This window comes from Camellia sinensis, chromosome 3 (genome assembly GCF_055761805.1).
Source record: "Camellia sinensis isolate YWXY chromosome 3, ASM5576180v1, whole genome shotgun sequence".
NCBI classification, from domain to species: domain Eukaryota; kingdom Viridiplantae; phylum Streptophyta; class Magnoliopsida; order Ericales; family Theaceae; genus Camellia; species Camellia sinensis.
The window spans coordinates 34,227,195-34,253,003 of record NC_138963.1 but is presented as its reverse complement, the minus strand read 5'-3'; the positions used below and the strand labels follow the sequence as shown (position 1 = coordinate 34,253,003).

The 25,809-nt window shown below is 42.4% G+C and overlaps 1 protein-coding gene across 1 annotated transcript; it reads right to left on the bottom strand.

Moving 5' to 3' along the window:
* Nucleotides 1-902: 902 nt before the first annotated feature.
* LOC145821421 (secreted RxLR effector protein 161-like) lies at nt 903-1,547 on the bottom strand. The gene is made up of 3 exons (XM_082917934.1): nt 1,400-1,547; nt 1,128-1,300; nt 903-971 (listed from the first exon to the last, which is right to left on the bottom strand). The coding sequence occupies exons 1-3, from the start codon at nt 1,545-1,547 to the stop codon at nt 903-905; spliced, it is 390 nt and encodes a 129-aa protein (XP_082774060.1).
* Nucleotides 1,548-25,809: the final 24,262 nt, after the last annotated feature.

Below are 25,809 nucleotides of genomic sequence, written 5' to 3'. Positions count from 1 at the left end.
TTTATAGATAATATGGTGCCTTGACAGAGAAGTCACACCCTTATCCAAGAGACATAATGTTTCACAAAGCATTGTGTCTTTTCATTCAAATTTCAAATCATTTTCCAGATTCTTCTTTGTTGCGGGAAGGTTTAGAGATCACTCCATATATGGACTCTGATTTGGTGTGAGGAGATCCACCATATTATGGTGTCAACATCTCTCATACCTTCATCTCCCACTTGAGCACACTATAATATTGGTGATAAAACCTGAGTTGGGCATGTTTACCTTGGTATCAAAATTTTGCCTCATGCTAACTTTCATCTACGAAATTACCTCATAGATCGACGTCTGATTGTGACTTGGCCATACGTGCGCACGTTTTTGCCACTAATCTGACTGCATTCGTACAAATGTGTTCTCCCACTGTTAACACATTCCAAATGACTTTAATTCACTATATTTCAAGTGAACGACATCAATTTTCAGTGCTGGGTTCATAGTCCATACCCAATCACCATTGATGACTTCAGCCACACACATTCCTCATGTGTCGACCTACGCTGAATTTTTTGTTAAGTACTTCCTCTAAGTCCTATTCCTGAAGGTTTTCCTTAACAAACCTTATCAACGACTTTTTGCTAATCAAGCAAACAACATCATCTAGTCAGCATGTTGCATATTATGGATTTTACATCTTATGCTAACTATGATGTTCGTATCTTGTCGGTTCTTCTATCTTATTACCTGACCAAACACATGTTTTCATGCAAGATAAAGTCGTAAAACATCAATTATCTAGGCATCCCCAGAGTCATCCGACTATGCTCTTATATAAGTAGCTAAACCACCGAGCTAGGTATTTTTCAATCCCATATTAGCTACATGTTCTTTAAATTTTTCCAATGACAACCCTTTGGTCATAGGGTCGCCACCATCTCTTCTAAGGGTATATAGTCGACTTTAACTTCACCTTTCTCCACTATATCCTGAATATAGTAGTAACTTACATCAATATGTTTTCCCATAGAGCTATTCACTCCACTTTTTATTAATGAGATGGCGAACTGATTTTCACAAAACATATTGACCGGTGTGGCAAGTATACCTAATTGTAAACTGTCAACAAATCGTTTTATCCATACCGTAGTACTAACAGCTATGCTGCAGGCTATGTATTCAGCTTCCATGGTGTACTTTACAACACAAATTTGTTTCTTACTTAACCAAGAAACGGCTGTTCCACCAAACAAGAACACATGACTGCTAGTAGATTTTCTATCATCTACATCTCCTGCAAAATCCGCGTCAATGTATCCTTTTATGTTTAGATCACACAAACCAAAACATAATTTTAAGTTTTTAGTGCCTTTTAAATATCTGAATATTCTTTTGACTACTTGCCAATGTTCCTTACCTGGATTGGATTGAAATCTACTTACCAATCCAATTGCATGACATATGTCAAGTTTTGTGCTTGTCATAGCATACATTAGACTGCCTACTGCCTGAGCATATGGGACATCTCTCATTTCCTCAACGTCAGACTTAGTTTGAGGACTCATTCTTTTACTAAGACTTTGTCCCTTTCAAACAGGTGTGCTTAAAGAATTACAGTTATTCATATTAAATCTTTTGAGCACTTTGTCTAGATATTTCTCTTGATCTAGATATAATAATTTCGAATCTCTATCTCTTGAAATTCTAATTCCTAGAACATAGGTTGCAAGACCCATGTCTTTCATTTCAAATCTAGATGCCAAGAAAATTTTGGTTTTTATAATCATATCTGGACAATTTCCTGCCAATAATATATCATCCACGTATAAAGACAATAATGTTAACTTGTCATCATTTTTCCAGATATAAACACAGTGATCTAATGGACTCATAACATAGCTTATTTCTAAAATGGCTTGGTGGAATTTTAAGTACCATTGTCTTGAAGATTGTTTAAGTCCATACAGGGATTTGTTCAATTTGTAGACTTTATCCTTGTTGCCTTGGATCTGGAAACCATCAGGTTGCATCATATAAATTTCATCTTTTAATTCCCCATTGAGAAAAGCTATTTTAACATCTAATTGATGCAATTCCAAATCCATCCTGACTACTACCACCATTAGAATCCTTATTGAGGCAAATTTTGCAACAAGAGAATATGTATCTACAAAGTCTATTCCAGGTTGTTGCGTAAATCCCTTGGCTACTAACCTGGCCTTATATTTCTCTAAACTTCCATTTACTTTGAATTTCTTTCTAAGAACCCATTTGCAGCCAATGGTTTTTCTTCCATTCAGGAGATCGGTTAATTCCCAAACATCATTTTTCTTGATCAAGTCAATTTCGTCATTCATTGCCTCAAGCCATTGTGTAGCATCACTGCTACTCATTGCCTCATTATAACTAGTAGGATCATCTACTAAGTTATTAAGTTCTTCAACTTGAAAAACATAATGATCTTTTAAAAACGTAGATGGACGTCTTGCTCTCTTATTCCCACTTATCTCAGGATTCGAAGCAGGTAAAACAATGTCATGTAATTTTTGTTTCCTCCCACTATTAGGTGGTTCTTGAAGAATTTGTGGATCGTGTGACAAAGAAGGAAGAGAAGAATCCAGAGATATTTCGGAGAGCAATTCAATTTGTTCAATAGGAGTAACAAGATCAGTGGATTCAAGAAAAATAACATCTCTACTTTCTATTAATCCACGTTCGGGATAGCAAAAATGATAACCACTCTCATTTTCAACATAGCCAATAAACTTGCATTCCCAATTTTTACTTCCCAATTTATCCCTTAATGGTTTGGGAATAAGTGCATGTGCTTTACATCCCTAAACTTTGAGATTTTGAACATTAGGTTTAGTACCATGCCAGTATTTGTAAGGAGTTAGAGATTTGGCTTTTGTTTCGACTCTATTTAAAATGTACGTAGCGGTAGACAAAGCTTCTCCCCAAAAATGAATAGGAAGATCAGCATGAGCTATCATGGACCTTGTCATTTCCATTAGAGTACGATTCCGTCTTTCTGCAATTTCATTTTGTTGTGGTGTGTATGGCATTGTAAACAAATGTTTTATGCCATTGTCCTTGCAGAAAGAATCCATCGCTTCATATTCGCCACCTCTATCATTATTTAAGTTTTTAATGGACCAACCAAGTTGCTTTTCTACCTCTAATTTATATTCCTTAAACTTCTCAATTGCCTCAGATTTGTGTTTAAGAAGGTAAATATGTCCATATCTTGAATAATCTTCAGTAAAAGTAACAAAGTATTCCATGCCTCGATGAGTTTTAGTTCTTAAAGGGCCACAAATGTCCGAATGAATTATTTCAAGTAATTTCGAAGATTGCCAATGTTTTAAAAATGGCTTGCTAGTCATTTTTCCTTTAATACAGGGTTCACATATATCAAAATCATCAGTACACACTTCAGGCAATAGACCACTTTTAAACATTCAAGATATTTTATTTTTATTAATGTGACCTAATCGAAGATGCCATAAATAAGAACCATTATTGGTAGAAATAGACAAATAATCATAAATACACACTTTATTATTATCAATAGGAAGAGAGTACATAACATTCACGCTTACACCTTTCACTAATACATTCCGTTTCTTAACCAACACTTTGTTAAACCTAAAATTAATCTCAAAACCCTTTTAGGTTAAAAAGGGAACTGAAATTAAATTTCGGTGAATGCTGGGTGCATAAAGCACATCATGAAGCACAATGGAAGTTCCATTAATAGAGAATTGACAGTTGCCGATGCCCAAAACATCACTATAGGAGTTATTGCCCATGTAGATTCTGTGTTCATCAATCTTCTTTTCAGTAAACTCCACAAACATATCTTTATTTTGCACAATATTCCTAGTTACAGTAGAATCAATCCACCATGAAATCGATGAAGGTTCAAGCACCATTGCTTTAGAAATGGTCATGGCAATGGGATTATGATCCTTTTTCTGCTTGTTCTAAGAACAAGTGACTTTGATATGACCTTTTTTATCGCAATTGTAACATGGGCCTATTTGATTCTTGTGATGTTGTTGTTTTTGTCATCCTTGTTACTTTTTCCATCCTTTCTGGAACCCCTTCTTCTATTTTTTCTTGAAAAAAGTTGTCTTTTTCGTATTGAATGGTGTGTGGGAATTATTTTGTAGTTGTGACGAAAATTGTGCTATCAACAAGTTAGAAGACAAAATTTCTTTACACCTCCGCTTCATTCTTTCTTCTTCCAAAACCAAGAATATAGACAATGTTACCATTGAAATCTCCCTTCCGCTAGGAGTTAAAGATGTGATAACATGATCCCAAGACAATGGAAGACTATTAAGTATGGTAGTTATTTGCATCTTGTTTGACAAAGAATGATCAGCGTTGGATAATTCTTTAGCAATAAATTCCATTTGATTAACATGATCACCAACACTATCATTATCACTCATACGAGTATTATTATATTTGTCCAAGAGCAATTGAATTTAAGTGTCCAATAGAACTCCATACTTACTTTCTAGTGTTTCCATTAATTGTTTTACAGTTTCATGTTCTTCAAAAAGCGGAATAATGTTGTCTTTCATATTATGTAACATAGTGGCCTTTGTCATTGCATCATCTTCTATCTATTTATTTTGAAACCAATTAGAATCATCATCTAGTTTAGAAGTGGATAAAGTGTGTAATGTTTTTTCATCTGTAAGAAGATAAGAAATGTGGCGTTTCCATGCTCAGAAATTATTTCCATTAAGTATCTCAATTCTTGAAGAATCCATGGCATTTTCAATAGTCATACTAAAGCCAAAATGTGTTACATTAAAAATTCAAATGTGAATATTACAAACTAAAATAAACAAATAAGCAAAACTATATACAACAACAAGTCTTAATAAGGATAAGCCTTGAAGTTGTTGAGTCAGCCCTTGTGGTAAGCAAAAAATCGGCCGTCTTGTCTTGGGTAAGAAGAATGATAAAAACCGAATGGCCTATTAAACCCAATACTTTGCTTATGAGTATTGTAAAAATAGTTACGAGCCCAAGGGACACAACGGTGCTTATTAAATATTTTTTCTTTGGATGTTTTACTATTTAACACCCTTGGATAGCCTCCTTGTCCAATTATTTCTTTAGAAAATTGAGAACAATTACCCACGGAAAAATTCTTAGAATAATTCTGAAAATTTTGGCTTTTGAATGACTGAAAACGGCCTTGAAATGAGCAAGAACGGGCCAAAAAACGGTTTGAACCAGGCTGCTGCCGATTCAAGGGCTGGACTGAACCAGTTTGAACCGGTTAGGACCAAACCAGCATGACATACGGGTCAGCACACAGGTCAGATGGGCGCGGGTCGTGCGGAGCAGGCGGGTCGCGCTGGGTAGGCAGGCGCGGGTTTGGACTGACACGCGAGTCAGCGTGTTGGGCGGACCGCATCTCTAGGCCGTTGGGCTGCTAGACCGCACTTGGGGCTATGGGCTGCGCCTGGCTTTTGTAGCTCGCTTTTCGTACTGCTTTCGGATACAACAAGCCCTATAGTTCAGACTCCTGTGATTCTGAATCTGATTTCACAAGTGCATTGTGAAATAGTGAAAACACAAAAAGAGTCCAAATCTGGAAATCTTTTGAAAAATCGATGTTTGAATCAAATGCCAAAAATAGATTATTTTGCCAAATTTCAAAGTCGCCACCTAAATATTTTTGAAAAATTCAAGAAACCTGTGACTCTAGCCAAAGGCCATTAGTCCATCATCACCAAAGTGTCTCGGCTCGGGAACTCAAGTACGAGAGGAAAAGGTCATGAATTGAGCACCCCACTCACCCGATCAAAGATCGGCCTCTACTAATCATGATGTGATTTTTATTTACATTATATACTCTTGTTCTGATTCTTAGGCTAACCTTACTATGTGATACACGCAAGTATAGACTAATTTACAAAAGTTGGAACGCTTTGATCTCATGTTTGTTTGAAAATTGTTTTGAATACGCGTCACTTAAAAAAAGTGAGTTTGTATGTACATTTAATCAATTCATCCAAATTTTAGCACTTAGCCTTCATCCACTGGCATTCAAACAAATATATCATTTAAGTAATTAGCCTCATGGAAAATATGCTTGATACGACAACACGAACACACAACGCAATATGCTAAAGCAAAATGCTCACCTAGTACTCCGAGGCAAGCCAAACAAAGCAAAATAATTAGAAAATATGCATGCTCCTAATTTATGCAAAATGACTAATGTAACACATACAATCATGCAATTAAATAGGCTCGGCTACTAGCATGATATATGAATCAATTTAAGGCATGCAATAAATCACGTACTCAATCAATGAATTTGAATGTTGACATTGGTTAGTATGATGAGCCGAACCTTAATGCGTGCGAGACGAGTGTATGCAAACATGGGAATGCTAAGTAAACATGATGCTCTGCACTACCATCGTAAGTGGGTAAATAAAAGGAAGAAATAAATGAGGGTTGGAAGACATAGAACATTATTATATATTCGCCCTCATGCAAGAGGGTGCAAATGAGTGTCCGAGAGTCCGGATTTTACTAACTATTACAAATTCAAATGAATGAATCAAATGATTGACTAGCTAAGTTATTACAACAAGGATATTAGAATGAGCAATAAACTAGCAATCTAAGGTAACTAACTATACAATTAAAAATAAACAATAACAATAACTACAACAATAATTAATTACAACAAGAATGAGGGCATAAATTTATAACATAGATAAACCAAAAGATGCACAAGGATCTCATGCACGGTGCCCAGAAGTTACTCTGTCTGTCCAGCTTACTCCATTCCACCCCAGTCACTGCCCTCTGTTTCTACAAAAAAGTCACTATTTGCCAAGCATTGGGAGCCGACCGGCACCCAATGAGATCCGGCCAGGCCAAAACAGTGCCAATCGGCACTAAATTTGATGTCAAAAGGTGTTTTGTGCTCTGAGGTGAGAATAGTGCAGACAGAGCTTTTCTAGGCTCTATTTGTCCCTTCTGCTCTTCTCTGTCATGGAAAGCCTCAAGAGAAGGACGAAGTCATTTCCAAAACCATCAATGAGCAAGTTACTTTCTTGATGATTCCGGACATGATTTGGACAAAAATCAATGAAGGCGGTAATAATAAGACCACTCTTCTCTCTTATCATAGAGAGCTCAAAAGGAGAAGTAGAGACGCTTCAAGGGTTGTCAAAACACCGTGAATTGACATGTGACAACTCTTGACACAATAGATTCGGCATAACGTCCGGCCGAGCCCAAGTAGTATAACTCATGTTCTTTATGTTGGTTGGTTCATTTTAAGCCAAATTCATTAGTTTTTGCCATTCATTAATCTATTTTTGTCCAAGGTGATGATTACGTCCACTAAAGATTATATCCCCTAAATGAGAAGCATGTCAAACGGGAAGTGATTCTCAACATGAAAGAGATACTATGCCGTTGACGATGAACCTTCGTAGAGATTAAGCCATTAAGCATAGATCTCTAGCTCATGTTTTGAATAACCATCAACCGGTTGAAACAACTTTCAAATGAAAGAAATGGATGGTAGGTTGCTTGTTAAAATGAGGTTCTTAACATGGAAATCAATTAAAGAAAAGCTAAGAACAATATGCAACAAGCTATGTATAAGGACTTATGATACGACAAACAAACTAATCAAAGCTTGACCCAATTAAACAACCTAGGACAGCCCTAAAACAGTCCCTCATAGGTGAAAAACATTGGCTTAAAGTGCATGAAAAGTGCCCAAAAAGCTAAACAAGCAAGCAAATAAAATAAGGCTAGTAAGCAAGAGTAAGGAGGGGTGGCTAACCCCTTCACCTTTGAAACCTCAAAGGATGATTTTTGGCCTCTTTTAAACTCTGAAAATCAATTTGGAAAGCAAAGAAAAAGGTGTAAAATAAGGATTTCAGCTATAGGTGAAGGTGTAAGAAAGAGTGTTAACTCTCTCTACCCTTTGGTAGCTATCCAAACCCAAGCTTAGACACTTGAAATAGGCTCAAGACAATACATAAAAAGAAGAAATAGATAGCAAGAGATAGCAAAGAGAGCATGAGAAGAGGTAATAAGCTTATACCTCTCAAAGAAGGTAAACTCTTTGTTGTGAATCAAACTAGGTCCAAACACACTCTCAAGCTTGAATTGTGATGCTCAAGGCTCAACCAAGGATAAGGTCTGAAGGTGTATATGGTGTATGGATGTAGGTTAAAGATGGTAAGCTTGCTCAAAGATTGCTTGCACAAGAAGGAGCTCTCAAGAAGGTGTTTAGCTTCTTTGAAAATTTTCTAACCCTTAAAATAGAGATATATAGTCGTATTCATAGAATTTGAGCAAAAGATGTCATAAATATCTTCAAAAATGGACAACTGGCCCATTCCCACCCAGAACAGTGTTTATCGCTCAAAAGTGCCGGTCGGCTCCCAATGGCTACGGCCGACTCCTAATGTAATACGGCCGGCTGCCAATACATTCCCCTGTTCCCCTGTTTCAAACACAGTGCAGGTCAACACAAGGTTCAAAAAGGAATTTCTGGGGTACAATATGTATGAATATGAAGGGTTCGGGATTGGTTGCCAAGCTCGAACCTAAATCCTTCGTTAAGAACTCGAACCATACTCAAAACAACTTTCATCATCGAGTGCGCAGGACCAAGCATCCAAGTCTTGTGCGCGGTAAAAAATGGAGTGTCTACAGTTTGTCTGGGCTGTGCCTACGGCTCTGGGCTGCTGCGTTGGCCCAGGAAATTTCTTTTTAATTTTCAAGCCCAAGGGGACAGATGTCCCAGCAGGAACTCTAAGATTTGGCCCTTTTGTCTTTAGCCCAAATGTCTGATCTTTCAAAACAGAATCTGCAACGACTTTATTGCTCCGGCTATCTTCTCCGGTGACGGGTATCGGTGACCAAATACTGAAAATTGAACTTTGTGGGTCAATTTTTCGCCGTTTATCACAACGAATTTCACCGTTGTGATCAAAATTCTGAGAAGAACAATATGGTGCTAATTTGGAGATGCAATTTGAACCGAAAAATATTTTATAAAATTGCTTCCAACAGTATAATTCGGCCTCACTTTCGGCAAGGTTCAGAACAATTACACCACCAACGGTTATTTTCTTTGGATAGTTTTCTGGGAACACAACACGTTGGTGATGATTAAATAAACAAACGGAATTAACCAATACCAAAGATTGATGTTTCTGAATTTTTTGTAGAAATCTTTCGAAATTTTTTTGTTCTTCCGAGCTGTAATTCGTCATCTGCGTTTATGTGTAAACTGCGCTTTGATACCACTGAAAGATGGACTAACAATGGCTAAATTATCGGTGATCTCGTGAAGGTATTTATCATGCAGAAGAATACAATTCGGAAGAGACAAAAATAAAGAGAAAATCAAGTGAAGTTCTGCATTGATCTTAGCTTGGTATTTATAGCTAATATGGTGTCTTGACAAAGAAGTCACACCCTTATCCAAGAGACATAATGCTTCACAAAGCATTGTGCCTTTTCATTCAAATTTTAAACCATTTTCCACATTCTTCTTTCCTGCAAGAAGGTTTAGAGATCACTCCATATATGAGCTCTAATTTGGTGTGAGGAGATCCACTATATTATGGTGTGAACATCTCTCATACCTTCACTTTATAAGAGTGAGAAAGCTAACTCTTATAGATGTTAATCTAATAATTAGTTGACTTTCACGGATCAATAATATACATACATACATGAAGTTCTAACATTTTATCAGACAGGATAGTTTTGGTTCTTTCATGTCAACCAAAATGGAGAAAACTTTTTCCTCAAAAACGAATCTGAGGTCTAACTTCACTAAAAATTAATGCACCGACTAAAAAGCTAATTTATTAGTTAAAAAAGTTTAATTTATAAAAATAAAAAAAATAGATAATTTGACATATTTATTTTTTTGTCAAAAAAATCAATTTTGGTCATTCTATAAAGCTGTTAGAAATACTAAAAAGTGAAAAATACGTCAAATGAACTAGTATTTTAATCATTAGCTTTATTGTTGATTTTTTATTTCATTTTTTTTTGGGGGCTAATACACTAACCTTTTTGTTGCTCTCAAATTTTGAAGACAAATGCGATAAAATAAAAAAGAATAATTATCGAATTGATTTAATTTTTTTTTATAAATGTGTGCCCTACTAAATCAATGGTTTAAATTATCGAAACAAAATTTGTAGTGAGCTCCATGCGCCTCTCAAGTTATCTCAAATTTAAATTTTAACTTACAAAAACCTGATCCTAATGGAAAAATGATGTACAAGTCTACTTTATAGATCCATTTTCTAGACCTGTGTAAATGAGATGATTGGTGGATTATTAGAAATGATATGAGAGAGAAATTTTACTTTAGATGTTTTTATATATTGCCATACAATTAAATTTGTAAAACAAGTCTAATTTTTATGCTTAAATAGTGAAACCAATCATTTTTTGATTTTTTTTTTAAGAGTAATGTTAGACATCATAAAAAAGAATGAAAAATTTTATAAATTTTTTTTGTCTTTAAATTACACACAATAAAATATCACACATTAATTAAATAATAAAAAATTTTCATAAAACATTGCATCATGCCTTGTACGGGAGCCAAATATCCGGCACCACCCGTACTTCTCGCGTCCAAGCTACGCCTTTCTCCGATCGACCTGCGAACACAACGAAGGTGAGCTACCCAGCAGTGCATTGCCAGAAAACTCAATCGACGGTCAAGTCAACACACACTCAGAGAGAGAGAGAGAGAGAGAAGAGAAGACAATGTGTTAGTGTTTCTCTCACCAGAAGATGTTTCATCCCCAGCATGGGGGGAGCAGTCATGCTTATATACCTTCTGTACGTGCCTCTGCATCCATTCGCCTTTTGACGCGTGGACCTGTTCTCTTATCCCACTTTCCCACGTGTCAACACAAATACAGCTAAACACCACCAAACCAAACTGCCAAACGGCATTGGCGCGAACGGACAGCCCGGTAGCGTTACCCCATCTTCCTACGACTGTGTTACTTCTGAGACATGCAATGCTCCTAGCCGAGCCCCGTTATAACCGAGCTCTTGCTCGGCTGGGATGGTCTGCAGAGGATCTTACAAGCCGATCTCAACGAGCAAACAACGCGAACTGAGCTCTTGCTCGGTTGGGCCGGTCTGCAGAGGATCTTACACGCCGATCTCAACGAGCAAACAACGTGAACCGGGCTGGCAAAGAAGTTATCCCGGCCAAATCGGACCTGGGCTTTAACCAAGCAAACTGCCCCTGGATTGGCCCAGCCCAGCTCGGCCCAAACATGCTCGAACTAATTTTAGCCCGGTTATTACCACGACCCAAAGCCAGATTATGAAATCTCCCTCTCAATTGCCCCTTATTTTCGTCTGCGCTAGCGTGACTGGGATTACATGCTTCGACCGGGGTCGTTTCTCTGTCTGGCCTTACACCGTAAAACATTCACCGCGCTAAGTCCTACGCTCAGTCTCTTGACTTGCTCAGTCGGCGCCTCGACTTACCAACCTGTCTTTTCAGTACTGACGTCGCCGTTATTATAGACGCGTGTCGTTCATTCATTGGCCTCAAACAGCCAACCCAGCCGCCTCCCGCTACCTCTTCACATTCAAATTTCGGCGCTTCTCTTTCCCTTCTTATACCCGTCATCCTTCCTTTCATTCCCCTTCTTGTTCTATTCATCTTTAGCTTCAAAACCACCTTGCGATCAAAAGCTCTCGTCCTCACTCATTCTATTAAGATTGGAGCATCCCCGCAAGCCCATTCCACACCTTCACCGTCGTTGGGGGCCCCGTCCCACTGTTTCAAGCTACCGTCCGAGCCCTAACCTGTAAGTCTTCGACTCTCCTCTGCTCTTCAACTGTTACTCATGTTTTTATTGTATAACTGGGCCATTGACTATCATAGTTGAGTCTAGGGCATGAAGACAATAGGTTTTAGGACTTCGAATGGAGTTAGCCTAGGATGTGACCCCAAAAACCATTTCTGTCCTTTTTCTCTTAACTGTTCATCATCTTCTGTGATGAACACGCGAGGATCTGGGACAGACCGAGCTTTATGTCTTCGTTTGATCCAAAATTATAAGTGGACCGAGCTAGTTCCAAGTTTGTAGGACTTAGGCGAGAATTGAGATAAGAAAGCACTGGGACGCTCGATCGAGCTGATATCTGGTCTGCTTCGAGCGACTGAGCTATTGGCCTCACCCAATCGGACCGAGGTGCTGTTGCGCTCAAAGTGACCGGGCAGAGCTCAAGCTCGTTTGCGCGACCGCGCTATTACTTACATTTGGCTTTTAACTGCAAAGTCCTAGGGGACTAGACACCAACACAAGGGCTCTCAAAGACCGAGCAGCCCCCGTGCAAAATTTAATCAAACCAACACTGCCGAGCTAAACAAGCTGGTCACTCATGAGGCGCTACTGTTTCCTTGTAGACACGCCGGGCGCCCTTGCCGTGTTCTGTGAGGAGTACAGCATCCCCGCCGACGTACACCTGGAGCTCGTTGAAGAGAGCATAAATTCATGGGGCATATTAGAATCTTGCCCCTTCACCGTACTGAGCATGATCGAGAGCGGGTTGCATTTCCCGGTACAACCCCTCATGTGCGAATTCTTAAGAAAAACCGAGCTAGCACCCACCCAAGTATCTACCAACACATACCAAATTATAAACGGCGTGGCCGAGCTGAACAACCGCCTTGGTTTAAACCTAGGCCTAGCCGAGATCTTACATCAATAAACGCTGGTCGAACAAAAGACGGCTTCAACTATTATCTAAAAATAAGGCCGGGGAGGGAAAGATTAGTGACCGGCATGCCAGATAAAGACATGAACGACAACGATTTTTTCTGGGTGACCGGTAACTACGAGACGGCTGACGTGCCTGATTGGTATATTAGCAAGAACTTCGGTTCATCTTGTAAGCTTATTTTCCCAACTAATCTTTTTTACGCAGATTGTTTGCGCCAAGCTAATTATTTTTTATTTCTTCTTCTTTTGCAGCTATTGAAGAACTGCAAGCAAACTACCAGTATCCCAACGAGGAAGCGATCAGGGCTGTGCTGAGAAATCGGGAGCGAGACTGCCACGAACTCCTCAGCTACGTCCCCTCCTACCACTATTCAGTGCCACGTAGGAGTAAGGTCACAGACTTTCTCCGGGCTCCATCTCCCCCTCCTGACCCAAGTCTGCCAAACGTGCCTCTTATACGGCTGACTGAGGAAGAAGAAATGGCAAAAATGAGCAGGATCAAGAACCTGATTACCGCTACCTCTGTCGAGATTCTGAGCATGCCACCTCCTGCCCCATCCGTCAGCCAGAGCTCGGGGACCGTGATCGCTCTAGCTTCCATGGCCGCCCTCTTCGAGCCCCGCCAAGCTGGCAAGAGAGCCCGATCTACTGACCCTTCAGCCGAGCTTGTTGCTGAACTGAGTACTGAACAAGAAACGCAGGAGGCTGTAGACACCCAATTTTTGACCGACCTTAAGACTCAGACGTCATCGATTGAGCGCTCAGTGATGGTGCATGTTCTGCTTGTTCTGAGATTTCAAAGTTTCGGCTGAGAGCCTTGCCTCCGAGTCTCGGAACATTTTGTGCTTTGACTCGATCTACGGACCAGGTCTTGTTTTCTCTTCCCAGAGGGAGGGAAAGGTCTTGTAGACCACCTCTCAGTGGCCGTGGGCTACTTTTCGTGGTCGTGGGCCACTGTTCCCGTTTGGAGACTAGTTTTCGATTTTTAGAGCCGTCGGCCGCGCGCCTCGGCTCGGGACTGCTTAACATTCTCCGTTTGGCACGATTTTTGGAACACACCCTGTTTCCTCTATCTAGAGGGACACTGTGGCCCGGGAGACCACTTTTTTGGTCGCATGCCACTTTCGGTGCTCAACAGCCAGTTTTTGAGGCACCCGGCCGCGCGCTTTGCCTCCCAAACTCTCATTTTGCATCCGTGTTGGTTCATTTTTGGCATGAACCTTGTTTTCCTTGTTTAGGAGGTGGTACAAGGATGGGAGACCAGCTTTCTCCTTAGAAACCACTTTTCTCCCTGCCAGCCAGTTTTCTGGTCGGAAAACTGGTTTTCTTGGTCTTTGGGCCATATTTTCTGGTTTTCCACCCCACCATTGGCTTGCTTTCAGTGTGGAGACCACCAATACCCTTGGCCGACCACTTTTTATCTGGGAGACCACTTGCCCTGGTCGGCCAACTACCTTTTCTGGTCGGCTGGTTTCCTCCTGTTTTGTCAGATTGTGTGGATGCCAGCTGTGCCAGCTGGAAGGCACAGACTGTATCCTCCATACACGTGTATGGAGGATTTGCACCCAAGCTTTTAGCTTCTTGAGGAAGCTTTAGCTTTAAACCTCTATAAGAGAGGCCCTCCATCTCCTCTGCATAGGTTCTGAAATTGGCTAAGGCAAAAATATATAGTTCTCTCTATATCTCTACATTTTGGGTTCAAAAAGTGTGTTGTTCTTGACCTATTGCACCACACCTCATAGCCATACACCTCCACCATTGATCTGAGGTTCTTGGAGGGTATTTTTAGAGGTTGAAGAGTTGGTTTTTTGGTCCCAAAACTTGCTGGTTTTACTGAGCTTCAAGGGTAACTCATTTTTCCTCTTTTTAAGCTCTATCTTGATCATTCTCTTAGCCATACTTGCATGCATATTTAGGCTTTGTTGTCAACTGAAAAAAGATTCATATTTAAGTGTTTTTCATGTTTGTTTAAGGCTCTTTTGGTGTTGAGGATCATCTACCCTCTTTCATGCTCTTTTTAGCCTTGTTTTGTGCCATGCCATGAGACCTTTGTGTTGATCTTTGCTTGGCCTTTTAGCCACTGAAATCTAGCGAATTTTCAGTGGTTGGCATGTGGTTTTGAGGGCCTAAACCAGAGAGGGGAAACCCTCTCTCTTTTGGCCTTGTTTGTTTGCATTTTTGGCCTTTCAAAGGAGCACATACTTTCATACTTCCAAGGCTTGGCTCAGGCCCTTTTTAGTGACTTTTGGGACCTGCCTAGACTCTGTCTGTGGCTGGTTTGGTCACCTTGTGTTTGCCTCTTGCATGTGTAGAATTATTCCTTTCATGGTTTATCAAAGTAGCACCTCATTCTTGCATGCATTGGTCATGTCTCAATGGGGTTTTGGCCATCATTTGGCATGCCATGATTCTATTTTTGGCTGGTTTGGTAGCCTCTCATATTCTTCATATGCTTGTAGTGTAAATCATGTTTACTAGCTTGAAATGCATGATGTTTTGGCCCTCTATTCTAGCATATTTTGGCCATGATCCAAACTGATTTTGTTCATATTTCGGGCTGCCTTAGCTCTGTTTTGAGGCCTCTTGGTCGAATGATGCTTTCCATGCATGCTTGTAGTGTAATAGCCTTGCCTAGCTTTGAGTTTTTGAGGTCCCTTGCATGCTTAACTTGAGGTATTTGTATGTTTTGGCATTATGAGGAATGTTATTTCAGAGCTTATTTCTTGGCCATATTCTCATGTTTGCCACTCTTTCAATGTGCTTGAGAGTTGTATCATTATACCCCATTTGTGAGCCATTGCATGAGCTTCATTTTTGTGCCTTTCAAGCCATCATCTTAGTTCACTTTTGCTCCTATTCTGGCCTGCATAGGGTCTGTTTGGAGTTGGTTTGGCCATTTGAGCATTGCCTTGCATGCCTATAGTGTAATACAGTTCACTAGTTTTGGTGCTTGAGCCATTCAACATGCACTGTGTGAGTTGTTTACATTATTTGGAGTCATTTTGTATGCCATTTCAGAGTTGGAACATGTGTCCTTGCACTCCATATTTCATCATTTTCAATGCGTTTGGAAAGTTGTGTTTTATGCCTTAAGCTTGGGGTCATTGCATTGGGCATGTTTGGAGCCTTGTTTTCATCATCTATGGCCACTAATTTGGGTGTGGCTGAGGCCCATCCATTTTGGTTTAAGTCTATTTTGCATCGAGTATGCAATTGTAGTTCATAGCATCGAGTATGCCACGTTGTCGAATGATTGATCATTGCATTGTGCATGCCTTGGTCATCTCATTGTGTATATTAGTTCCATGTGCATTGGGTATGCTAGTGCCATGAGCATTGTGCATGCCATGTAGCTTATAGCATTGTGTATACTAGTTGCATGTTTGCATGTTATCCCTTGCATGTTTGCATCACTTAGTTGCATTGCATTAGGATTACATGCTAGAGTCGCATTGGTGCATGCCATGTTATGTGTTGCATTGTGTTTGGAATAGGAGTTAGTCCGAACACAGGAAACAAGCGATGTTTCATACTTGAAGTGATGAAACATGCCTCAATTCTCGGTCGTTGACACTCTTGACTACCCATGATGGAGTTGTTGGCTTTAGGTGTTTGTATGTGCGTTCATTTCACATTAAGTCGTGCAATTAAGCTCCTCGGCCATCATGCATCGAAATACGTGATTGGTGGCCCGAGGGTCGAGGACTACACTCCCTTGAGCTTATGCAATGATGGGGAGAGTGGTCGTGCACACATGTGTTACAAATCCTTTGCCGTGCCTCTCTCTTTCCCTTTGTTGCAGAAAACCAGAAACCAGGAGAGGAAACTGGTCGGCTGACCAGATTTACTGGCAGGCCGACCATTTTTTTTGGTTTCCACCACAAAGGGTGGTCGGTAGTTGGTCTCCCATGCCTATAAGCTGGTCAGCAGCCTTCCCACAGATTCCTAGGGTGGAGTTTTATCTCTCTGGAGCTTTGTGCAAGTTTCTGAGATCAATTGCAAACAAAGGCAAGTTGGGGCGTCGTAAGGGATTTCTGAACAAGGCAATTCAAGCATGCATGCGTCCTTCGTCATTCAAAGCAGAGCTAAGGCAGCCCACATTCATTTAGTTTGTATGCTCATTTAGATTGCGTACTTAGTTAATGATGTGTAATAATTAGCTGTAGCTTATCATTCGTTTCATTGTGTAATTACTAGTTTAATTAGATTAGCTTAGGTTAGCTAGTTGGTTTTGTATTATTTATTCGGACCCTCCGTCGAGAGGGCAAATTTTGTAATAAGTGTGCATGTGTGTGCTGCATGTCTTCCAACCCCACGTCTTTCTCATTTTTATTTACCAGCTTACGATGGTTAGTTTTAGGGCATGTTTCAGTTAGCATCCTTATGCTTCGCATGTTTGCATTCATTCATCTGTCTTGCATGTACCGGGCTCGGCGCATCATACTAACTACATTGTATTTCAATTTCGAGTTGAATACATGTTATCTGTGCATCTCATATGCCATCTTAGAATAGCTGAGTCTATCTTAGTTGCATTTTACATTTGTTCCATTAGCCATCTTAACATGAATTAGGATCACGTATTGATTACTAACTAGTTTCTGTTTTGGGCTTGGAGTACTCGGTGAGTGTTTATGCTTTAGCATCCTTGCATGTGTGTGAGTGACTGCCATGATAGCATGCTTGCCATGAGGCTAACTGTTTATGTGATATACCTGCCTGAAAGCCTGTGTGTGAAGGTTGGATTATTTAAATTGGAACAATTCATCGATTGCGAGTTTTAAACCCACTTGAGAGTGGCAAATCACCATGTTTTCTAAGCCCACTTGAGGGTGGCAAAATCCGCATTTTAGCCTACTTACGAGTAGCAAACCGCTTTCAAAAACAAACATGAGATGTTTTGTTCCAACTTAGACGATCCAGTCTATACTTGTATGCTGTGCGCATCACGTAGCAATTCTAGGCTAATAAACCGGATTAAGAACGCATGTGTTTTCAAAAACAAAGATATCATGCTTAGTACAGGCCGATCTTTGATCGGGCGAGCGGGGGTGCTCATCTCATGACCTTCCCCAATCGTACCCAAGTTCCCGAGCCGTGGTAACTTTGGTGATGACGAACATGTGGCCTTAGGCACGAGTCAGGGTTTCCTAAATTCTCCAAAACAAAATATTTAGGTGGTGACTCTGTATCTAGCAAAGCAGTCCATGTTTGGCACTTCTTTCTAAAAAATCAGTTTTTCAAAACGATTTGCCAGATTTGGACTCTTTGGTGAATTATCAATCTCGCATTGCACTTTTCGAGATTAGATTCAGAACCGTGACATTTGAGTCCGAACTGTAGTGAGCCTAATGAACAAAACGGGATTTTCCTGGGACATTTGGATGCGTCTACAGTTTCTGGCGACTCTGCTGGGGAGTTAGAGAACTTGACTCGAACTCATGATATCTTGTTTTGATTACACTTATGCGTTTCTTTACATTGCATTTGTATTGGTGCGCCTAGGACACCGTGTTTGCCATCTGCTATTCCTGAATGGTTTGCCGGAGGCTCGATTTGAGAAGCGTGCCATAAGGCTAATCGGTTACGGGCTCTGCCACGATGGGAACACAAACCCCGGTTTTTACCGGGGCACCCTTTTTGACCATTCGACCTAGTGCATATTTGGAATCCATAGTGACCATCCCAAACTAGGACAGGTTGTTTACCCGATTATAGGTTGTTTGAAACCGCTGTGTGCGTAGTGAAACGCTAGCTCTTGACAAAATAGGACAGGGAAACCCTACCCCAACATAGGGGTGTTTTGGCTCTCACTTGCTTACTATGTGCTTTTAGAGTGTGTCTCTATAGGAATGCATGTATCAGTTTGCAAGTCTGGGTATCAGGCTTGCGGGCATCAGTATCAGTATTTAGGAATCAGTTATATCCGTGGGTATCAGATTCAGATTTGGGGCAGTGGTTTGGAAACAATGATCAGTAGTTGAGAACAGTATATTCAGCTTACAAATGCCAACTGTGTGTTGTGTTTATTTAAGCCGTTATGCTATCCGTTTTTCTGGTTGTTTATTTCCTTATTATGCTTTATTTATCTTTTTGCTAGGTAGTTTAGCACAATTGCTTCCGACCAAGCAGATATTCCCCAAGCACTCTGGACTAGAGGTCGTCGACTCCATCGATCTGAGGATTTGATAGACGGACAACCAGTGTTCAACTCTTTACCCCCGGTTGCTAGACGGAGGTCAATGAGACATAGTGTATCGGTACCACGGTTCCCAGATCAGTGATCCTTGAGCAGTCAGGTTGAGATTCCCGAGTCTACTGCAGAGGCAGATATACCAGCAGTTCAGTTAGATCAGGACAGTATAGCAGGAATGGAGAAAATGATGCGTCAACTCCAAGAAAGTATGAAAACTATGCAGCAGGACACTGTTCGTCAAGCAGAATTCGCCAAACAACAGGCTGAGGTCATGGCTCAACAGGCAGAGTTAATTGCCAGGCTACAACAGCAAACCGGAGCATCTGCTTCATACCAAGCTCCTCTCCCACCAAGAGTCCCAATACCCGGGGAGACGACGAATGTTCAGAATGTCCAGGAGGATACAGACATCCCAACGGGGCCACCTCTGCCCTCGATTCTACCTCAACTATCCAAAGCACCCACGCCTATCAATCTACCAGATTCTCCCTTCGAGTTCGAGGTAGACCCCACAGCATTGAATGTGAGCAAGCTTGAAAAGCTGTTCAAGAAATCTCAGGGTGTCAAGTCCATTCCAGATATCGAAGATGGGTACACCGACGCAGCCGTGACGCTGCTGGACCGGTTTAAGATGCCACCCATTGACCGTATTGATGGATCCGGTGATCCTATGGTGCATCTGCGGTTGTTTTTAGACATACTAAGGCCGATGGGCCTCACCAGATTACAGAAGCTTTCTTTATTCGGCCGAACCCTGTCGGGTGTAGCGACCATTTGGTATGCAAAATTGGAAGATTCCGTCAAGAAGAACTGGGAGGAGATGGCCGAGGCCTTCGTAGCTCAATACTCCTATAACACACAGATTAAGATCGTAACCCGTGATCTTGAGACAACTAGACCAGAGCCGAATGAGAGTTTTCTGACTTCGTGACCCGCTGGAGGGCCAAGGCCTCGATGATGACCATTAGGCCAACTGACAAAGATCAAATACGGATGGTTGTGTGCAACCTCCAGTCCAAGCTCATGAAAAAGATGATTGTCCTCCCTCTCCCCACTTTTGGAGATCTACATGAGATTGGGGTATAGATCGAGGACGCCTTGAAACAGGGTCTGATTGACAATGATAGAGAGCAGCCTAGGAGAACCTTCAACCGCAACACCAATGCAGGCACGAGCAGTACTGCAACTGCCAGAGCCTCAGAAGTAAGCATGGTCACCACCACCCCCGCAAGAACCCTTACAGCTACACCATTCACCGGTGCGTCCGGAAGCAACTCACAAACAACCAAGTACCAACCTCGAGGCCAAAGAACCTTCACCCTATTATACATGCCCCTGTCCAAAGCTCTAGGGGTTTTAATCAGGAGACGGCACTTGAAGCCCCTAGAGCCGTGGCCATTGCCAGAAACACTTTTCCCCTCCCATAACCCAGTCAAATATTGCGCATTTCACTAGCAACATGGTCACGACACCAACCATTGCTTTAGATTGCGTCACGAGATTCAGGATCTCATCGACAACAGGGTGATCATGCCTCCGGAGAAGCCGAACGTCACAACCAACCCTCTCCCACCACACAACCAAGCCCCACCTCCCAAATGCATCCACTCAATCCAAACTGGGGTTGTGTCATATGACCCTAGCATATATATCACCCCGTCTCACCTACCTAAGCCGGAGTTGTTCATTCGTGACAGCACTGACTTGTGCATGTTGGACATCTCTCGAGCCCAACCTGACCCAATGGTGGTGACCATCGAAGATGGAACAGGGATGATTTCGGAGGAAAGTGGGGTTGATGATTCAGGACCTGAGGAAATTGGGAGCTATGCTGAGGAGGTATATGATCCGAGTGGCTACATTGCGTCGGCAGGCCAGGCTAGGCTGAACTTGGAATTGCCAATGGGGGCAGAAATTTGTGTAATACGGGGAAAGGGACTTGATCAGAGGATAGATGACTTAGCAGCTCTGGAAGGGGACATAGCTAACCTTCAGTTTTTCAACGAACAAGATCCGGGAGACGTGACAGTCAACTGGTTTGATTTTGAGGAGTCAACAGAGGTTATAGTGTGGCTTGACGACCAACCAGATATTGTTGAAGAATCTCAGCTAGAAAAGGGCCCGTCAGGGGCAAGGATATCAATTGTGGCCGGAAAGGCCGAGGATCAGAATGCATCACTGGAGAGCGCCGGTGCCAAGAATTTCTCTCGGCATTTGGGTATTTTGAGTACAGGAGATGTTGAACAGCAGGCTGCACTGAAGCAGTTTGAACGGGAAGGGATCGAAGACTCTGAGAGAGCCAGAAAGGCTAAAGCTCCTGTGGGGACTGAACGTGCTGTGTGCATGAGAACAGAGCGCGTTGCGAGCACATGGACGGAAGGTGCTGTGCGTACAAAGATAGTTGTAACAGAGCCCGGCAGGTGTTTGTCGGCTGCCGAGGGCATGTGGTGGGAAGACGATGACCTATGTCTTGCCCACACTGATGAGGACTGGGGGAGTAACCAGCCAGATGATACCTGGTATATTGGTGAAGTTGACCATATGACTAGGAGTGAGCGGTATTTCAAGCCTCTGCACCTAGATCAACCAGAGGCATTCGGGAAGGACAAGGAGTCGGAGAAGCAGAAAGAGAAGCTACTTGAAGAAGAGGCCATGCTAAAGCAGTTGAAAAAGATACAAGCAGACATCTCCATCTGGGGATTGCTTATGGCTTCACGTGTTCATAGACAAGCTGTCCTATCGGCAATGGACAAGGCCAAACTCTCAATAGACACTACGCCTGAACAGCTGGTGGGATGGGTTTTTCCAGGAGGGGCTTCCCCGATGTTGACCTTTTCCGACAAGGAACTGCCGCCTGAGGGCGCGAATCATAACAAACCGCTTTACCTCTCTGTGGAATGTAAAAGCAAATGGATACCAGTGGTTCTTGTCGACACAGGATTCGCTATTAATGTATGCCCGTCAAGGACGACATATGAAATCGGGTTGAAGCCCGCGGACTTTGTGCCAACAGCCCAGGTGATAAGGGCATACGATAACACAAGCAGAGAGGTAATGGGGACAGTGAAAATTCAGACGCAGGTTGGTCCAAGACAACACAAGATTGACTTTCATGTCTTGGACGTTCCCGCAACCTTTAATTTACTCCTAGGGCAGCCGTGGCTGCACCAAGTGAAGGTAGTCTTTTCCACCCTGCATCAGATATTGAAATACCCCCACGGGAAGGGATGGCTATTGTTTTTGGGAATTCGTCAATCTATCCTCTGCCAGAAGTGTCTGCACCGATTTTAGAAATTGAGCACGGCACGGAAGATGTGTTCCTATCTGGATTTACCCTAGCCAAGGCCCGGGTCGTACAGAACATCTTAGCTGTTGATGAGGGGTTGTACGTTAGCACACAGTCAGTGTACCTCATGAATAAGCTCCAACACATCCCCGGGATGGGATTAGGGAAGAGTGGCCGGAAGGGCATTGCAGTATCGGCCAAAGTGCCGCACAACCTGCATACCTTTGGCTTGGGTTATCTGCCCACCAAAGAAGAGTGGGTGAGGAAAGGCAAGGAGATGGCCGGGAGAGCCAGAGCAAAGTAGGCAGGGAAGCCTTATGAATTAATACACCGACCCATCCAGGGTACCCTAAATGGACGCTTTGTCCGGGAGGGGGAGGATTTTCCATTCTGCGGCTTCCCAGAGCCATGGTTGAATGCAGAAAAGCGTCGCTTGCCAGGGTTTGAGATCTTCTTTGACCTGCAGTTATCCGGGGATGACGTTGCTGAGGAGCAGACAGACTCATCAGCCGAAGTTGAGCAGTGTGGGAAAGTGGATTCTGAGAACACCGAGATTGAAATTGGGGTAGCATTGGCTTGTCTACTTTCAGATCCTCCGATCGTACAGAAGTGCTTGGGGGATAACTTCTCGGTGTCCATGATCGGGAATGAAACGGCTGCGAGCCCACCTTCAAACATTTTGGATGCATCCATCGCACCCTCCCTCATCTGGCAGTATAAGAAGGGATTTTTATCAAGCAGCACCGGGTCAGGTAGTAAGCCGAAATCTAATTCCACCGAGTCTGTGGAGTCTGAATTAGGTTCCAGCTCATCTGAGTCTGAGTCCGGTATTCCTGGGGGTGACAACCTGGATGCCACAGTCTTGTCTAGGTCGTCTTTTTCTTTCTCTTTTGAGTCTGTTGTAACAGAGGAATCGGACGATTTGGAAGTGATTAATGAGAATGGATTGGCTGTGGCTTCTGAGTACTTTTCTGTGCCTTTGGTTTATTGTATTGATCAGAACTTTCAAAATTTTGATGAAAACGACAAGGAAGAAATTCCTCCGGTTTTACAACGTTTAATTGATCAAGAGGAGGAGAGACTTGTTAAACCCTTGGTAGATGAAATCACTATAGTTAATGTTGGTACTGAGAAGGACCCGCTGTTGGTCCAGATCGGGTCCACGTTGTCTTTGGAGGAGTGCGAGTGCTTAGTCGCTTTATTAAAAGATTTCAAAGATGTTTTCGCGTGGTACTACGAAGACATGCTTGGAATCGATCCTGAGATTGTACAGAACCTGATCCCTCTTGACCCAGAGGCCCGACCCGTTAAACAGAAACTCAGAAGGATCCGCCCGGACTGGGCTCTCAAGATTAAAGAAGAGGTCACCAAGCAAATTGACGCAGGGTTCCTGCTGGTATCTGAGTACCCAACTTGGTTGGCCAACATCGTTCCGGTGCCAAAGAAGGATGGCAGGATCCTGGTATGCGTGGATTTCAGGGATTTGAACAGAGCCAGTCCGAAGGACGACTTTCCTTTACTGCATATCGACGAGTTAGTGGACTTCATAGCGGGGCATGCTTTGCTTTCGTTCATGGATGGCTTTTCGGGCTATAACCAGATTGTGATGGCACCCGAAGACTGGGAGAAGACTGCTTTCACCACTTCGTGGGGGACTTATTGCTATAGAGTAATGCCATTTGGGTTGAAGAATGCTGGAGCTACATATCAACGGGTTGCGACCATAATATTGCACGACATGATCCACAAGGAGGTTGAGGTGTACGCGGACGACATGATTGTCAAGTCCAAAGAAAAAGAGGGCCACTACACCGCCTTACAAAAGTTTTTCCAAAGGATCAGAGAATTTCAGTTGCGGCTAAGTCCTCAGAAATGTACGTTCGGTGTTACAGCTGGGAAAATGATGAGGTTCTTGGTCACACAGAGAGGTATCGAAGTCGACCCTTCAAAAATCAAGGCCATCTTAGAAATGCCACCACCGAGGACTGCAAAGGAGGTGCGAGGCTTTCTGGGTAAAGTGCAATTCATAAGACGGTTTATTGCTAAATTAACCTTGACTTGTGAACCACTCTTTGGTCTCCTGAAGAAAGGAATGAAGTTCCAATGGGACGGCAGATGCCAAGCTGCTTTTGAACAGATCAAGCAATACTTACAAAACCCACCTGTGTTGTCACCACCTGAGCTGGGGAAACCGTTGATTTTGTACCTTTCAGTAACTGAAACTACAATGGGCTGCATGCTCGCACAGGAGTCCGGGGACAAGGTGGAGAGAGCTATCTACTACCTGAGCAAGAAGATGCTAGATTATGAAACCCGTTACACTCCGCTGGAAAAGGCTTGCTTAGCCTTGGTATGGGCTACCAGGAAGCTGCGGCACTACCTTTTAGCTCACTCTGTAATGTTGGTTTCAAGATTAGATCCCATCAAATATCTCTTCAAGAAATCGGCACTTATGGGTAGTCTAGTCCATTGGTTGCTTCTGCTTTCCGAATTCGATCTGAAGTATGTGACTCACAAGTCAGTAAAGGGGAGAGTGATAGTGGAGTTCCTAGCCGATCACCCAGTTGAGGGGGATGAAGCAGTTGAGTACTTATTCCCAGACGAGGCCATCTTGCATATCGAAGATGAGTTTTGGACGATGTACTTTGATGGAGCGTCAAACCAGTATGGGTATAGGATAGGGGTGTTGCCGATAGCACCCGAAAATTCTCGTATCCCTCTAGCATTTAAACTCCGATTCAAAGTCTTGAACAACGAAGCAGAGTATGAAGCATGCGTTGCTGGTTTAGAAGCCGCCCTAGAACTAGGGGCAAAACGGTTGGACGTCATCGGGGACTCGAACCTTGTTATATCTCAAGCTAAAGGAGATTGGAAAGTCAAAGAATAAAAGATGAGAATTTACCACCAGACCTTAGACTTGCTAATTCCTCGGTTTGAGAAACTGAACTTCGCTCATCTGTTAAGAGAAAATAACAGGTTTGCAGATTCATTAGCAACTCTGTCTTCTATGATAGACATCCCTTTTGGAGTCTGGATGCGTCCGATCATCATTGACCAGAAGTTTGCACCGGCCTACGAGTCGATTGCTGCCATAGAAAAGGTTCAAGATGAGAACCCCTGGTATTACGATGTCTGGAACTTCTTGGAGAAAGAAGCATATCGACTAGGGGCAAATGCCAAAGACAAGAGGGCAATCCGAAGAATGGCTGCTCAATTCATCATCTGCGGGGGAAAACTGTACAAGAGAGGTCATCTGGGAATGCATAAGCTGTGTGTTAAGGCTGAAGAGTCGAAGCACCTAATGGAGGTCATCCATGGAGGAGAGTGCGGAGCGCACATGAACGGGTGATGCTCGCCCGGAAAATCCTCAGACAGGGTTACTACTGGTCCACCATGGAGGAGGATTGTATCGGCTTTGTTCGGCGATGCCACAAATGTTAGGTCCATGCAAACCGCATGAACATCCCACCGTCGAAGCTGTACAATATGACTTCGCCATGGCCATTTTCTGTTTGGGGAATCGATGCAATCGGGGCCGTCACTCCAAA

Coding starts and splice junctions, on each gene's coding strand:
- LOC145821421 (XM_082917934.1), bottom strand. CDS start 1,547: ATGAGTCCTCAAACTAAGTCTGACGTTGAGGAAATGAGAGATGTCCCA. Junction 1,301..1,399: donor TAGATTTCAATCCAATCCAG/GTAAGGAACATT, acceptor TAAACATAAAAG/GATACATTGACGCGGATTTT. Junction 972..1,127: donor GCATAGCTGTTAGTACTACG/GTATGGATAAAA, acceptor TACTATATTCAG/GATATAGTGGAGAAAGGTGA.